General features: G+C 55.2%; 2 protein-coding genes and 1 long non-coding RNA gene across 3 annotated transcripts in view; 1 reads left to right on the forward strand and 2 right to left on the reverse strand.

Annotated features, from left to right (window-relative positions):
• Nucleotides 1-16983, forward strand: part of LOC145534150 (uncharacterized) — a 694441-nt gene that overhangs the window by 150 nt on the left and 677308 nt on the right. Inside the window, exons 2-3 of the long non-coding RNA XR_014074276.1 lie at nucleotides 7425-7606; nucleotides 15138-15249. This is a non-coding gene — a long non-coding RNA (uncharacterized LOC145534150). The remainder of the gene's footprint in view (nucleotides 1-7424; nucleotides 7607-15137; nucleotides 15250-16983) is intronic.
• On the reverse strand, nucleotides 65-7068 carry LOC145534028 (uncharacterized). Its single transcript, XM_081561394.1, has 3 exons — nucleotides 3612-7068; nucleotides 2900-3212; nucleotides 65-2647 (listed from the first exon to the last, which is right to left on the reverse strand). The coding sequence occupies exons 1-3, from the start codon at nucleotides 3846-3848 to the stop codon at nucleotides 2019-2021; spliced, it is 1179 nt and encodes a 392-aa protein (XP_081417520.1). The 5' UTR covers nucleotides 3849-7068; the 3' UTR covers nucleotides 65-2018.
• LOC145534035 (uncharacterized) lies at nucleotides 9640-14710 on the reverse strand. Its single transcript, XM_081561400.1, has 3 exons — nucleotides 11255-14710; nucleotides 10543-10855; nucleotides 9640-10290 (listed from the first exon to the last, which is right to left on the reverse strand). Exons 1-3 carry the CDS (start codon nucleotides 11489-11491, stop codon nucleotides 9662-9664), a joined length of 1179 nt encoding a protein of 392 aa, XP_081417526.1. The 5' UTR covers nucleotides 11492-14710; the 3' UTR covers nucleotides 9640-9661.

Below are 16983 nucleotides of genomic sequence, written 5' to 3' on the forward strand. Positions count from 1 at the left end.
CATGCTGGGTTTTCTGCCCAGCTGGCTAAGGGGAGTCCCTGGAAATGCAAGGGTGTGGGTTTTGGCAGACTTCAGGGAAGACATGCCAGATGAGCCTGGGAGACTCCAGCTTAATCTGGATTCAGGAGATATCTCTTCGGGCCAGCTAGTAATTGTAGGATAAGCCTAATGAGTCTTCACAGGATGAAGAGAGTAACGTGCCAAGGTAGCAATCGATGTCCTCATTCGAGAGGATGAAGCTGGTGCTCAGAGAAGGGGGGAACTTGGCCACAGCAAGGAGGTGTGCACCCAGACAGAACCCCCAGATCCGGCCATTGGAGCTCAGGGAGGCCACTGGTGTGGCTTGTCCCTGTGGCAGGGGCCGAGGCACGCAGCCCACCCTGATTCCTGCGGGGGCCTGACTTGGGAAGTGCCATCTGGTAGCTTTGAGACTCACCAAACCAAATTGCACTGGAGAGAGGAGGGACACCTTCCTTCATCCACCCCCCACCCCCGCCGGATTCCCACATACCCTGACCCCTTTCTCCCGATTTCGGAGCCATTTCCAGAGTCCCGCTCATATGACCTCATTCGAAGTGCACTGTGGACGAGCTGCCATCTGCAGCTACTACCACAGCGGCCAAGGGCTTTAGCTCCCGACTACCTCCCTTCCTTTGGAACTTGGGGGCCCTCTACTCCCCACTTGCACACCACAGACCTTTGCTGAGGATTGTGGGGACCCTCACTCAGTTTGCAGTACGTTGTAGCCATCCCTGTCCTCTCTATACCTCCCTTGAAACTCAGCTTGTGAGCTCCTTTGGAGCAGCGTGGCCCACCTGGCTGCAACGGAAGAGACACAGCTGACAGTGAAACAACAGCTTAGATCTGAGACCCGGAAAGCTCTGTCAGAAGGGACCTCCCTCTTCACACCGTAGAGGCTGTAGGAGGCGCCAGGCTTTCGAACCAGTGCTGGGGCCAAAATGACTCCACAGCTGTTTTCCTTCCTGGGGAGGGTTCTGGCTCGAGTGGGAATGGCTCAAGTCTCCTAAGCTTCTGCAAGCCCACTGTGTGCAGATTCACGGTACACAGAGAGGAGAAGGTGGAGTCCTGCCCTGTAGGTGGTCACAGCTCACGGATGAGCCAGGCAGGCAGGCAGGCAGGGCATGAGAACACCTGAGCTGCCTTCATGAGTGAATGGTGTGGGGGCAGAGGAAGAGAAGCCGGTCTGCTCCCTCGTGTGGTGCCCCGGGCAGGTTGTCCCCAGAGGAAACCCTTACGACGGTGAGGACTATCGCTGCTGTTTCCCAAGGGGTTCCGTCGGTGCGTGTCTTCCCCGGAGCGGTCAGGCCGTCTCTCAAGTACACGGGCCATGGGCATTGCCTCTCCTTGGAACTTCCCATGTGTTTCTCTTTTTTATGGAACAGTGATTTTCTAGAGGGGTTCTGGGCCACAAGGATGTTGGGTCATTTTCTAGCCTTCTGTCATGAAGAACGCTTTCCTGGGTGTTGGGGTGGTTTGTTGTTCCAGCTCCCTTTCTTGGCTTCTTTTGGGAGCTGGTGCAACAAGACGAGCTCAGCCTCTGCCTTCTGGCTGAGATGTCACCCTTGACACAGCAATGCCTGCCTGGAGATAATGATGGCAGTTGCCAAAAGGGCTTCGTTTGGCACATGGTATCTTGAAAGGACGTACACCGTCCTTTCAGATATCAAAGGCTAGTTCAAATGACATAAAAATGAGAACTCTCCAATGGAGTCTTACAGTAGTTGGAGAGTCCAAAAAACACTCCGTCAGTCATTTCACTGAGAGTCATTGATTGGGGACACCAAGAATATAGGAAGGAATGCACAAAGAAAGGATGAAATTGTGTTCAGGATCGGGGGAAGGGATGAACAGGGCGTGCTTGCCTTGAATCCAGGCTTTGTTGGGGGGTGGGGCATAAAGATCAAACGGGTCTGAAACTACAAAGTGGTGATGGTAACACAGTATCACCAGAGTTACACAACAGTGTTCCCAAATTGCAACAATGATGAAAAAGTTTACTAATCCCAACTTAACCAACAAAAGTACAGGAAACCATACAAAAAATAAAACATCACCAGAAAGGTAGAAACAAACCAAATGCAAAGCAGTTCAGGGGAAAGGAACTCCATGTCCCCTGGGGGCAGACCGAGTTGCCAGCCTCCACGGTGAGCAGACGGGGATGGAGGCTGCAGAGCCGACCGCTCCCCTGGACGTGGTGTTTCCGGCAAGGGCTCTGGGTGTCTGTCCAGAGCGGGGGCTCGTTCTCCCTGCAGGGGTGGGTGAGTCATCGTGGGCGTCTGGGTGTTGCGCGGGAGCCAGGGCAGGCTCTCCCTGCCGAGGCGGTGACTCCTCCTCTGCCTCGGGTTCTCCTGCCAGAGCCCGAGCAGGTAGAGGTGCACGTGGAGGTGGAGGTTCTGGCTGAGGGGGTGGGACATCAGTGCCTGGGGCTGGGGGTCCTGCAGGCATGGAGATCCGATCTGCCCGGTGTGCTGGCCAGTACCCAGCTGGCCTGGTGTCTCTGCGAGGGCAAGTCTCGGTTCTCCATCTGCCCTCGGTGGATCCCTGGGTCCTGCACCTGGAGCCAGCACCTCTGTAGGGACAGGTCTGGGAAGCGGAGCCTGGTTCCAGTTGGAGGCCAGTGCTAGAGCTGGGGGAGAAGCCAAGTTTGCCCACAGGCCAGCCTTGGCATGTGCGTCTCCCGGGACAGAAAGCTTCCAAGAGATTCCCAAAGACTACCCAGCGTCGGATGTCTTTTGGGACTGAAGTGTGCAAGATGGGGGGCGGGGGGTGTGAGGCCAGCGCTTGCTGCAGGCCCAGCAGCAGCTTTCGGGGACTCGTCCCTGTGTAGCTCAGCACCCCCTCCCCACACACTCCCGTACACCAGCCCCAGCGTCCTCACCTCTGTGCTCTGGCGTGCTGGGCTCCAGGTCCTCCTGCTGCCTCAGAGGCCGGGGTTCTCGGGACTCTGGGTCGGAGCCGGGTGTGCTGAGCTCCGTGGCAGCCTCAGACTGGGCCGCCGGGTGTATCCTGGGCGGTGTCTCGGCAGCAGGCCTTCCCCGCCTCCGCTTCTCCCCCGGTGGGGCTGATGCCTCCGTGGGCACGCTCACCTGGAGCCTGCACTGGGCCTCACGGGCGGGGGGGTGGTGCTCCGACCCCTCCCTCCGGGAGGTGGATGGGGTGTCCCCGTCCTCGGCCTCATCACGTGGGAAGCTCTGCAACGACAGTGACCGTCAGCCAGCCATGCTAGGAGTTTTCCGAGCTGGGCCTGGGCAGTGGAGCCGCTGCTTCTGCCTGCTCGAACTTCTCTTCCCAGAAGGGTCAGAGACGTGTGTCTGCTCAGATCCCCACCCGGGAGGAAAGAGACCCACCTGAGGGTGTGAGGTCCGCCTGGGCGGCCGCCGCTGCCCGCACTCTCCCCATCCCGCCCAGCCTGCTCTCCCCTGGGGTGTGGACACAACTTGTCCGCAGGCTTCTGACCCCACATCCGCCTGGGCTTCCTTGAGGGAGACACACCCCAAGAAACCCGCATCCACACACACAGGCAAAGGACCCGGTGTTTCCGGGTGGCATGGGAGAGGCGGCCTGGTCCGTCCTGGGGCTCCCCGTGTTACCTTTCTGTTTCTCCGGGCAAAGGGCCAGAGGCCTCTCGGGGGTGTCCTGAGCCAACGTCGACAGGGTGCCCGCGCACACTGCCTGTGAGCACTCCTGAGGCCCCGGCCTCTGGGCAGGGGCAAACAGCAGAACATCCTGGCAGCCAGTGAACTGGCTGGGGGCTCCTCTCCGCTCTGGAGGCCTGGATACCCGGGCTGCGGGTTCTGTTGGGTTCTGTTGCCGGCAGGTGACATCATCTCCTGGGGTTCGTGCTGAGGTCCCTTCCCCAAAACTTCCCAAGGGAATCTCTGGGTTTCTGACTGCTCGACCACCCCCCTTAGGCCATGTGCAGGCACAGTGACACCCACACAGCCCAGCCCACAGCCCTGGGGAGGCCTGGGTTCAGCCAGGGCCTGAGCTCCGAGGACCCCACTGCTCTCAGACCAGGCTCCTTCTTCTCATAAGTGGTGTGGCCCTGGACAAGCATATGCCCCTCAGGGTTGCCCCAGTCTCTCCATCTGCAGAGTGGTGGTCATTCTCCCATCTGCTTCCTAGGTCTGTCGGCCTACGAGCAGCTCCATGCCTTTCCACCTGGGGCCGATATCACGTGGAGCTTGTGCGCTGAGACTTCAGAAAGAAAGATTCCATCCAGGGCTGACACAGCACAGAATGGGGCAGAACGAGGCCTGGATGTGCCGTGGTACCCAGGAAAAGGCACTCCCCCTCCTGACTGTTTTGAGACCCCGCATCCAAGTTGGAGGACCGAAAGGAAGACTCGAAGGTCTCCCTCTCTTATAGAAAAGAGTAGCCAACTTTCTGCTCCTCTGTTTCCATTGAGATTCTGTTCAAGTGTCCCAGCTCGGCTTCTGCGGGTGGCTGAGCTTCTAGTGGCTCCCTGCGTTCTTGTCTTTTCCTCTCCAAACCTTCCGTCCTTTTCCCCCTTCTGGGGTGGAAGGGCGCTGTCATTGCTTCTACCTTCGAGGCAGATTGAGGAAAAGTCTGGACCGTCGACTCCTTTCCTCTCTTTGGTTCCGTGTCTCTCTCTGGCTGTGTCCCTCTCTTTTCCTTTCTCAGTTCCGTCTGTGTCTTCCTCTTTCTCTCTCGTGTGTGGATGGATGGATGCTAGGGATGCACATGTATATGATTAGATGAGGGTTATGTTTTAGGGATAGGTTAGAGGGAGAGAAAGGCTTTAGGTCGGAGTTGGTCATGGGGGAAGGGTCAAGGGTGGTGGTGGTGTTGTTTCTTGGAATCTGAGTGCTGTGCATTCTTCGTCTCTTTCCATATGAACCCCTTCTCAGATACACCACTTGCAAGGAGTCTCTCATGTTCTGTTTCCTATCTTTTGCATTTGTGAATGCTTAGCTTCTCTGTTGTGAAGAGGTTCCATTGGATGGAAACCCATGGGTGTACTTCGTGTACCTCTTTGCCTTACTTGAAGAGACCCATTTCGACCTCCGCCCAGCAAATGGCAAGGAGACTCTGATGTTAAGGAGCCTTTGACCTACGCTTCTTTCTAGCTATCTCATGACATCAGTCTTTAGGGTGAGGTTTTCCCCCTATATTGAGGTGGTATGAGATCAAAACCAATAGCGTTCTTCAGATGTAGCTGTCTGGTTTTCCCATGGACATTGATTGAAGAGGCTTTCTTGTTCCCATTTGGATATTCTCCCCTTCTGTGTCAGAGATGAGTTGACCATGGATGCTGGGGTTTGTTTCTGGACCCTCCACTTTATTCCATCGATCTGGATCTGTGTGTGTTGTTGTATTCCCAATAGCATACTGTCCTGCTGCTGCTGCTGCGGCTAAGTCACTTCAGTCGTGTCTGACTCTGCGTGACCCCATGGCCTGCAGCCTACCAGGCTCCTCCGTCCAGGACATTTTCCAGGCAAGAGTACTGGAGTGGGTCGCCATTGCCTTCTCCGATACTCTCCTGAGGATCCTAGTTTGGTCGTCTAATTTCCTTTCACACAACCTTGGATGTCCGTATCGGGGCTTTTTCGTCGGATTGTATTGACAGTTTAGGCTCTTTTCTGTCTCCGTACCCCTTTTGCAATTCTTTGTTCGGTGCGAAAATGCATTGGCATTTTGGGAGGAATAGCATCGAAGCGGTGGATTGCCTTGTGGGGCTGTGACATCATTTTCCCAATAGGAATTCTTTCAAGCCCTGAGCACAGCTTCTCTTTCCAGTGATTGGTGTGGGCTTGATCTTCCTTCTTCCATCTCTCGCCGTTTTGTGAGAACAGGTCCATCCTTCCCTTCTGGGTTAGATGGACTGGTGGGTATCACTTCAGTGAATGGCATTGTCAGTGGGGGTGATAATTCCCTTCTCGTTGGAAGACTTTGCTGTGAGTATTAGAAATGCAAGTGACTTCTCTTCCCCTTCCTCCCTGTCCATCTCTCAGAGCCACCGGGAAACAGAGGCCTCATCCACGGTCACACAGGCCTGAGGGGGTGCAACTAGACTGTTGTTTCTTCAGGCCCTCAGTGCTGGACATCATCCGGGATCCTCTGTGTGTGTCTTCCTCAGTCTGGTGTCCCTTCAGACCTTTCCCTAGTTTTCACAGGCTTGTTGTGTTGGTGTTCTTTGTCTGTTTGGAGACACATCCTTGATAAGCTTTGTGTTTCCACTCATTCGTCTCGCGATGTATGACCTGTCTTTTGCTTTTGTCATGAGGTCTTTCCCACAGTAGATATCGTTGATTTTGCAAAGTCCACTGTATTCTCTGGGTTTTTTTTTTTTTTTGTGGACTGGCTTTTAGTTTTGTGTGTGAAGACTCAAAGCACGTGTCCGGTTTCTGCTCATTGTTCTTCGAGATTTGTGACAAGTTTTCATGGAAAGTTTGTCTAGGGATAACTGGAAGTGAACTCGGTGTAAGGTGTCAAGTCTCCATCTCCATTCCTGTCATCCCCTGCAGTTTCCAATTCCCTGTTCCTGAGTGGTTTTAGAGACCTTGTGGGGAGTTTGGTTGCATTGGAGTTTGCATTTCCACCTTGATTCGATTCACACTGTTCTGCCCTCAGGGACACTGTCAAGGGGGAGTGAGGAGCAGCCTGCACTTCCAGCAGTGACCACACGGTGGGGCGAGTGCTGCTCTCCCCTCAGGGAGCCCCAGGCCACAGGCATCCCAGTGAGGAGCCAGCTCTGTGCTCAGCTGAAAGGAGTTAGTCTCTCAGGAGCCTCTGAGCCCTTGCCTTTGGATCACCCAGGGTGGGCATTTACTGGGACAGAAAAAATTGCCCTGAATTCCATGGACGGAAGAGCCTGGCTGTGTAGAGTTCGTGAGTTGCCGCGAATCAGACACAACTGAGGACACAAAAATTCTATAGATTAAAACACTTTTTGGGGGTGGGGGGGAGTGAAAGGGGGGGATGTGGGTTTTTTTGTCTTATATAATAGCCAAGGGAAATCTAGTTTAAACCTAAATTCACATAGACGGGAAAGGTATAGCTCTCCGTCACCCTATTAAAAAAAAAAAAAAACTGCTAAACTTTTCTGAAAGTTTATTTAGTAGCTTCCTTGAGGAGTTCATTGTGAAGCATTTTTTTTTTTTTCTGTGACATTGGCCTCATTAAAAAGCACGGTTTGCCTTTACTGGATAATTCTGTTCATTGGTTTCTTAGGGAACCTTGGTAATATTTGAGTTTCCTGGGGAGTATGGTCACATGACCTGGCCCTGGCCAATCGGTGCGTTCCACCTCCCTGGCCACTGTGATTGGCTCCGGGCTGGGGCAGTGCCCAATCGGGGCCCAGGGCCGGGCCTCCCGTTGGAAGCCAGGGGAAGACGAGCTGTCGTCCTGCTGGGGTAGGGGAAGGGGTGGGGCCGGGGGAGGTCAGGCTCCAGCAGTGGGAGGGGCGTGAGGCCCGCCTGCGGCAGTTGGTGACCTTCCTGCTCCCCTCAGGGCAGAGCCGCCGGCCTGAGAATGAGGGCGCTGCTGAGCCCAGGGCCTGGGATGGCCCGTTGCTGCTGTGGTCCCAGAGCTCCACCCGAGACCTGAGGGAAGCCGTCTGCCCGTGAGTCCTCTCCCGCTTGTCTGTCAGCTTGTTTGAACCATGCTGGGTTTTCTGCCCAGCTGGCTAAGGGGAGTCCCTGGAAATGCAAGGGTGTGGGTTTTGGCAGACTTCAGGGAAGACATGCCAGATGAGCCTGGGAGACTCCAGCTTAATCTGGATTCAGGAGATATCTCTTCGGGCCAGCTAGTAATTGTAGGATAAGCCTAATGAGTCTTCACAGGATGAAGAGAGTAATGTGCCAAGGTAGCAATCGATGTCCTCATTCGAGAGGATGAAGCTGGTGCTCAGAGAAGGGGGGAACTTGGCCACAGCAAGGAGGTGTGCACCCAGACAGAACCCCCAGATCCGGCCATTGGAGCTCAGGGAGGCCACTGGTGTGGCTTGTCCCTGTGGCAGGGGCCGAGGCACGCAGCCCACCCTGATTCCTGCGGGGGCCTGACTTGGGAAGTGCCATCTGGTAGCTTTGAGACTCACCAAACCAAATTGCACTGGAGAGAGGAGGGACACCTTCCTTCATCCACCCCCCACCCCCGCCGGATTCCCACATACCCTGACCCCTTTCTCCCGATTTCGGAGCCATTTCCAGAGTCCCGCTCATATGACCTCATTCGAAGTGCACTGTGGACGAGCTGCCATCTGCAGCTACTACCACAGCGGCCAAGGGCTTTAGCTCCCGACTACCTCCCTTCCTTTGGAACTTGGGGGCCCTCTACTCCCCACTTGCACACCACAGACCTTCGCTGAGGATTGTGGGGACCCTCACTCAGTTTGCAGTATGTTGTAGCCATCCCTGTCCTCTCTATACCTACCTTGAAACTCAGCTTGTGAGCTCCTTTGGAGCAGCGTGGCCCACCTGGCTGCAACGGAAGAGACACAGCTGACAGTGAAACAACAGCTTAGATCTGAGACCCGGAAAGCTCTGTCAGAAGGGACCTCCCTCTTCACACCGTAGAGGCTGTAGGAGGCGCCAGGCTTTCGAACCAGTGCTGGGGCCAAAATGACTCCACAGCTGTTTTCCTTCCTGGGGAGGGTTCTGGCTCGAGTGGGAATGGCTCAAGTCTCCTAAGGTTCTGCAAGCCCACTGTGTGCAGATTCACGGTACACAGAGAGGAGAAGGTGGAGTCCTGCCCTGTAGGTGGTCACAGCTCACGGATGAGCCAGGCAGGCAGGCAGGCAGGGCATGAGAACACCTGAGCTGCCTTCATGAGTGAATGGTGTGGGGGCAGAGGAAGAGAAGCCGGTCTGCTCCCTCGTGTGGTGCCCCGGGCAGGTTGTCCCCAGAGGAAACCCTTACGACGGTGAGGACTATCGCTGCTGTTTCCCAAGGGGTTCCGTCGGTGCGTGTCTTCCCCGGAGCGGTCAGGCCGTCTCTCAAGTACACGGGCCATGGGCATTGCCTCTCCTTGGAACTTCCCATGTGTTTCTCTTTTTTATGGAACAGTGATTTTCTAGAGGGGTTCTGGGCCACAAGGATGTTGGGTCATTTTCTAGCCTTCTGTCATGAAGAACGCTTTCCTGGGTGTTGGGGTGGTTTGTTGTTCCAGCTCCCTTTCTTGGCTTCTTTTGGGAGCTGGTGCAACAAGACGAGCTCAGCCTCTGCCTTCTGCTGAGATGTCACCCTTGACACAGCAATGCCTGCCTGGAGATAATGATGGCAGTTGCCAAAAGGGCTTCGTTTGGCACATGGTATCTTGAAAGGACGTACACCGTCCTTTCAGATATCAAAGGCTAGTTCAAATGACATAAAAATGAGAACTCTCCAATGGAGTCTTACAGTAGTTGGAGAGTCCAGAAAACACTCCTTCAGTCATTTCACTGAGAGTCATTGATTGGGGACACCAAGAATATAGGAAGGAATGCACAAAGAAAGGATGAAATTGTGTTCAGGATCGGGGGAAGGGATGAACAGGGCGTGCTTGCCTTGAATCCAGGCTTTGTTGGGGGGTGGGGCATAAAGATCAAACGGGTCTGAAACTACAAAGTGGTGATGGTAACACAGTATCACCAGAGTTACACAACAGTGTTCCCAAATTGCAACAATGATGAAAAAGTTTACTAATCCCAACTTAACCAACAAAAGTGCAGGAAACCATACAAAAAATAAAACATCACCAGAAAGGTGGAAACAAAGCAACTGCAAAGCAGTTCAGGGGAAAGGAACTCCATGTCCCCTGGGGGCAGACCGAGTTGCCAGCGTCCACGGTGAGCAGACGGGGATGGAGGCTGCAGAGCCGACCGCTCCCCTGGACGTGGTGTTTCCGGCAAGGGCTCTGGGTGTCTGTCCAGAGCGGGGGCTCGTTCTCCCTGCAGGGGTGGGTGAGTCATCGTGGGCGTCTGGGTGTTGCGCGGGAGCCAGGGCAGGCTCTCCCTGCCGAGGCGGTGACTCCTCCTCTGCCTCGGGTTCTCCTGCCAGAGCCCGAGCAGGTAGAGGTGCACGTGGAGGTGGAGGTTCTGGCTGAGGGGGTGGGACATCAGTGCCTGGGGCTGGGGGTCCTGCAGGCATGGAGATCCGATCTGCCCGGTGTGCTGGCCAGTACCCAGCTGGCCTGGTGTCTCTGCGAGGGCAAGTCTCGGTTCTCCATCTGCCCTCGGTGGATCCCTGGGTCCTGCACCTGGAGCCAGCACCTCTGTAGGGACAGGTCTGGGAAGCGGAGCCTGGTTCCAGTTGGAGGCCAGTGCTAGAGCTGGGGGAGAAGCAAAGTTTGCCCACAGGCCAGCCTTGGCATGTGCGTCTCCCGGGACAGAAAGCTTCCAAGAGATTCCCAAAGACTACCCAGCGTCGGATGTCTTTTGGGACTGAAGTGTGCAAGATGGGGGGCGGGGGGTGTGAGGCCAGCGCTTGCTGCAGGCCCAGCAGCAGCTTTCGGGGACTCGTCCCTGTGTAGCTCAGCACCCCCTCCCCACACACTCCCGTGCACCAGCCCCAGCGTCCTCACCTCTGTGCTCTGGCGTGCTGGGCTCCAGGTCCTCCTGCTGCCTCAGAGGCCGGGGTTCTCGGGACTCTGGGTCGGAGCCGGGTGTGCTGAGCTCCGTGGCAGCCTCAGACTGGGCCGCCGGGTGTATCCTGGGCGGTGTCTCGGCAGCAGGCCTTCCCCGCCTCCGCTTCTCCCCCGGTGGGGCTGATGCCTCCGTGGGCACGCTCACCTGGAGCCTGCACTGGGCCTCACGGGCGGGGGGGTGGTGCTCCGACCCCTCCCTCCGGGAGGTGGATGGGGTGTCCCCGTCCTCGGCCTCATCACGTGGGAAGCTCTGCAACGACAGTGACCGTCAGCCAGCCATGCTAGGAGTTTTCCGAGCTGGGCCTGGGCAGTGGAGCCGCTGCTTCTGCCTGCTCGAACTTCTCTTCCCAGAAGGGTCAGAGACGTGTGTCTGCTCAGATCCCCACCCGGGAGGAAAGAGACCCACCTGAGGGTGTGAGGTCCGCCTGGGCGGCCGCCGCTGCCCGCACTCTCCCCATCCCGCCCAGCCTGCTCTCCCCTGGGGTGTGGACACAACTTGTCCGCAGGCTTCTGACCCCACATCCGCCTGGGCTTCCTTGAGGGAGACACACCCCAAGAAACCCGCATCCACACACACAGGCAAAGGACCCGGTGTTTCCGGGTGGCATGGGAGAGGCGGCCTGGTCCGTCCTGGGGCTCCCCGTGTTACCTTTCTGTTTCTCCGGGCAAAGGGCCAGAGGCCTCTCGGGGGTGTCCTGAGCCAACGTCGACAGGGTGCCCGCGCACACTGCCTGTGAGCACTCCTGAGGCCCCGGCCACTGGGCAGGGGCAAACAGCAGAACATCCTGGCAGCCAGTGAACTGGCTGGGGGCTCCTCTCCGCTCTGGAGGCCTGGATACCCGGGCTGCGGGTTCTGTTGGGTTCTGTTGCCGGCAGGTGACATCATCTCCTGGGGTTCGTGCTGAGGTCCCTTCCCCAAAACTTCCCAAGGGAATCTCTGGGTTTCTGACTGCTCGACCACCCCCCTTAGGCCATGTGCAGGCACAGTGACACCCACACAGCCCAGCCCACAGCCCTGGGGAGGCCTGGGTTCAGCCAGGGCCTGAGCTCCGAGGACCCCACTGCTCTCAGACCAGGCTCCTTCTTCTCATAAGTGGTGTGGCCCTGGACAAGCATATGCCCCTCAGGGTTGCCCCAGTCTCTCCATCTGCAGAGTGGTGGTCATTCTCCCATCTGCTTCCTAGGTCTGTCGGCCTACGAGCAGCTCCATGCCTTTCCACCTGGGGCCGATATCACGTGGAGCTTGTGCGCTGAGACTTCAGAAAGAAAGATTCCATCCAGGGCTGACACAGCACAGAATGGGGCAGAACGAGGCCTGGATGTGCCGTGGTACCCAGGAAAAGGCACTCCCCCTCCTGACTGTTTTGAGACCCCGCATCCAAGTTGGAGGACCGAAAGGAAGACTCGAAGGTCTCCCTCTCTTATAGAAAAGAGTAGCCAACTTTCTGCTCCTCTGTTTCCATTGAGATTCTGTTCAAGTGTCCCAGCTCGGCTTCTGCGGGTGGCTGAGCTTCTAGTGGCTCCCTGCGTTCTTGTCTTTTCCTCTCCAAATCTTCCGTCCTTTTCCCCCTTCTGGGGTGGAAGGGCGCTGTCATTGCTTCTACCTTCGAGGCAGATTGAGGAAAAGTCTGGACCGTCGACTCCTTTCCTCTCTTTGGTTCCGTGTCTCTCTCTGGCTGTGTCCCTCTCTTTTCCTTTCTCAGTTCCGTCTGTGTCTTCCTCTTTCTCTCTCGTGTGTGGATGGATGGATGCTAGGGATGCACATGTATATGATTAGATGAGGGTTATGTTTTAGGGATAGGTTAGAGGGAGAGAAAGGCTTTAGGTCGGAGTTGGTCATGGGGGAAGGGTCAAGGGTGGTGGTGGTGTTGTTTCTTGGAATCTGAGTGCTGTGCATTCTTCGTCTCTTTCCATATGAACCCCTTCTCAGATACACCACTTGCAAGGAGTCTCTCATGTTCTGTTTCCTATCTTTTGCATTTGTGAATGCTTAGCTTCTCTGTTGTGAAGAGGTTCCATTGGATGGAAACCCATGGGTGTACTTCGTGTACCTCTTTGCCTTACTTGAAGAGACCCATTTCGACCTCCGCCCAGCAAATGGCAAGGAGACTCTGATGTTAAGGAGCCTTTGACCTACGCTTCTTTCTAGCTATCTCATGACATCAGTCTTTAGGGTGAGGTTTTCCCCCTATATTGAGGTGGTATGAGATCAAAACCAATAGCGTTCTTCAGATGTAGCTGTCTGGTTTTCCCATGGACATTGATTGAAGAGGCTTTCTTGTTCCCATTTGGATATTCTCCCCTTCTGTGTCAGAGATGAGTTGACCATGGATGCTGGGGTTTGTTTCTGGACCCTCCACTTTATTCCATCGATCTGGATCTGTGTGTGTTGTTGTATTCCCAATAGCATACTGTCCTGCTGCTGCTGCTGCGGCTAAGTCACTTCAGTCGTGTCTGACTCTGCGTGACCCCATGGCCTGCAGCCTACCAGGCTCCTCCGTCCAGGACATTTTCCAGGCAAGAGTACTGGAGTGGGTCGCCATTGCCTTCTCCGATACTCTCCTGAGGATCCTAGTTTGGTCGTCTAATTTCCTTTCACACAACCTTGGATGTCCGTATCGGGGCTTTTTCGTCGGATTGTATTGACAGTTTAGGCTCTTTTCTGTCTCCGTACCCCTTTTGCAATTCTTTGTTCGGTGCGAAAATGCATTGGCATTTTGGGAGGAATAGCATCGAAGCGGTGGATTGCCTTGTGGGGCTGTGACATCATTTTCCCAATAGGAATTCTTTCAAGCCCTGAGCACAGCTTCTCTTTCCAGTGATTGGTGTGGGCTTGATCTTCCTTCTTCCATCTCTCGCCGTTTTGTGAGAACAGGTCCATCCTTCCCTTCTGGGTTAGATGGACTGGTGGGTATCACTTCAGTGAATGGCATTGTCAGTGGGGGTGATAATTCCCTTCTCGTTGGAAGACTTTGCTGTGAGTATTAGAAATGCAAGTGACTTCTCTTCCCCTTCCTCCCTGTCCATCTCTCAGAGCCACCGGGAAACAGAGGCCTCATCCACGGTCACACAGGCCTGAGGGGGTGCAACTAGACTGTTGTTTCTTCAGGCCCTCAGTGCTGGACATCATCCGGGATCCTCTGTGTGTGTCTTCCTCAGTCTGGTGTCCCTTCAGACCTTTCCCTAGTTTTCACAGGCTTGTTGTGTTGGTGTTCTTTGTCTGTTTGGAGACACATCCTTGATAAGCTTTGTGTTTCCACTCATTCGTCTCGCGATGTATGACCTGTCTTTTGCTTTTGTCATGAGGTCTTTCCCACAGTAGATATCGATGATTTTGCAAAGTCCACTGTATTCTCTGGGTTTTTTTTTTTTTTTTTGTGGACTGGCTTTTAGTTTTGTGTGTGAAGACTCAAAGCACGTGTCCGGTTTCTGCTCATTGTTCTTCGAGATTTGTGACAAGTTTTCATGGAAAGTTTGTCTAGGGATAACTGGAAGTGAACTCGGTGTAAGGTGTCAAGTCTCCATCTCCATTCCTGTCATCCCCTGCAGTTTCCAATTCCCTGTTCCTGAGTGGTTTTAGAGACCTTGTGGGGAGTTTGGTTGCATTGGAGTTTGCATTTCCACCTTGATTCGATTCACACTGTTCTGCCCTCAGGGACACTGTCAAGGGGGAGTGAGGAGCAGCCTGCACTTCCAGCAGTGACCACACGGTGGGGCGAGTGCTGCTCTCCCCTCAGGGAGCCCCAGGCCACAGGCATCCCAGTGAGGAGCCAGCTCTGTGCTCAGCTGAAAGGAGTTAGTCTCTCAGGAGCCTCTGAGCCCTTGCCTTTGGATCACCCAGGGTGGGCATTTACTGGGACAGAAAAAATTGCCCTGAATTCCATGGACGGAAGAGCCTGGCTGTGTAGAGTTCGTGAGTTGCCGCGAATCAGACACAACTGAGGACACAAAAATTCTATAGATTAAAACACTTTTTGGGGGTGGGGGGGAGTGAAAGGGGGGGATGTGGGTTTTTTTGTCTTATATAATAGCCAAGGGAAATCTAGTTTAAACCTAAATTCACATAGACGGGAAAGGTATAGCTCTCCGTCACCCTATTAAAAAAAAAAAAAAACTACTAAACTTTTCTGAAAGTTTATTTAGTAGCTTCCTTGAGCAGTTCATTGTGAAGCATTTGTTTTTTTCTGTGACATTGGCCTCATTAAAAAGCACGGTTTGCCTTTACTGGATAATTCTGTTCATTGGTTTCTTAGGGAACCTTGGTAATATTTGAGTTTCCTGGGGAGTATGGTCACATGACCTGGCCCTGGCCAATCGGTGCGTTCCACCTCCCTGGCCACTGTGATTGGCTCCGGGCTGGGGCAGTGCCCAATCGGGGCCCAGGGCCGGGCCTCCCGTTGGAAGCCAGGGGAAGACGAGCTGTCGTCCTGCTGGGGTAGGGGAAGGGGTGGGGCCGGGGGAGGTCAGGCTCCAGCAGTGGGAGGGGCGTGAGGCCCGCCTGCGGCAGTTGGTGACCTTCCTGCTCCCCTCAGGGCAGAGACCCCGGCCTGAGAATGAGGGCGCTGCTGAGCCCATGGCCTGGGATGGCCTGTTGCTGCTGTGGTCCCAGAGCTCCACCCGAGACCTGAGGGAAGCCGTCTGCCCGTGAGTCCTCTCCCGCTTGTCTGTCAGCTTGTTTGAACCATGCTGGGTTTTCTGCCCAGCTGGCTAAGGGGAGTCCCTGGAAATGCAAGGGTGTGGGTTTTGGCAGACTTCAGGGAAGACATGCCAGATGAGCCTGGGAGACTCCAGCTTAATCTGGATTCAGGAGATATCTCTTCGGGCCAGCTAGTAATTGTAGGATAAGCCTAATGAGTCTTCACAGGATGAAGAGAGTAACGTGCCAAGGTAGCAATCGATGTCCTCATTCGAGAGGATGAAGCTGGTGCTCAGAGAAGGGGGGAACTTGGCCACAGCAAGGAGGTGTGCACCCAGACAGAACCCCCAGATCCGGCCATTGGAGCTCAGGGAGGCCACTGGTGTGGCTTGTCCCTGTGGCAGGGGCCGAGGCACGCAGCCCACCCTGATTCCTGCGGGGGCCTGACTTGGGAAGTGCCATCTGGTAGCTTTGAGACTCACCAAACCAAATTGCACTGGAGAGAGGAGGGACACCTTCCTTCATCCACCCCCCACCCCCGCCGGATTCCCACATACCCTGACCCCTTTCTCCCGATTTCGGAGCCATTTCCAGAGTCCCGCTCATATGACCTCATTCGAAGTGCACTGTGGACGAGCTGCCATCTGCAGCTACTACCACAGCGGCCAAGGGCTTTAGCTCCCGACTACCTCCCTTCCTTTGGAACTTGGGGGCCCTCTACTCCCCACTTGCACACCACAGACCTTTGCTGAGGATTGTGGGGACCCTCACTCAGTTTGCAGTACGTTGTAGCCATCCCTGTCCTCTCTATACCTCCCTTGAAACTCAGCTTGTGAGCTCCTTTGGAGCAGCGTGGCCCACCTGGCTGCAACGGAAGAGACACAGCTGACAGTGAAACAACAGCTTAGATCTGAGACCCGGAAAGCTCTGTCAGAAGGGACCTCCCTCTTCACACCGTAGAGGCTGTAGGAGGCGCCAGGCTTTCGAACCAGTGCTGGGGCCAAAATGACTCCACAGCTGTTTTCCTTCCTGGGGAGGGTTCTGGCTCGAGTGGGAATGGCTCAAGTCTCCTAAGCTTCTGCAAGCCCACTGTGTGCAGATTCACGGTACACAGAGAGGAGAAGGTGGAGTCCTGCCCTGTAGGTGGTCACAGCTCACGGATGAGCCAGGCAGGCAGGCAGGCAGGGCATGAGAACACCTGAGCTGCCTTCATGAGTGAATGGTGTGGGGGCAGAGGAAGAGAAGCCGGTCTGCTCCCTCGTGTGGTGCCCCGGGCAGGTTGTCCCCAGAGGAAACCCTTACGACGGTGAGGACTATCGCTGCTGTTTCCCAAGGGGTTCCGTCGGTGCGTGTCTTCCCCGGAGCGGTCAGGCCGTCTCTCAAGTACACGGGCCATGGGCATTGCCTCTCCTTGGAACTTCCCATGTGTTTCTCTTTTTTATGGAACAGTGATTTTCTAGAGGGGTTCTGGGCCACAAGGATGTTGGGTCATTTTCTAGCCTTCTGTCATGAAGAACGCTTTCCTGGGTGTTGGGGTGGTTTGTTGTTCCAGCTCCCTTTCTTGGCTTCTTTTGGGAGCTGGTGCAACAAGACGAGCTCAGCCTCTGCCTTCTGGCTGAGATGTCACCCTTGACACAGCAATGCCTGCCTGGAGATAATGATGGCAGTTGCCAAAAGGGCTTCGTTTGGCACATGGTATCTTGAAAGGACGTACACCGTCCTTTCAGATATCAAAGGCTAGT

The sequence above is a fragment of the Giraffa tippelskirchi genome, chromosome 14 (genome assembly GCF_054371585.1).
Source record: "Giraffa tippelskirchi isolate mGirTip1 chromosome 14, T2T-mGirTip1v1.2.pri, whole genome shotgun sequence".
NCBI classification, from domain to species: Eukaryota; Metazoa; Chordata; class Mammalia; order Artiodactyla; family Giraffidae; genus Giraffa; species Giraffa tippelskirchi.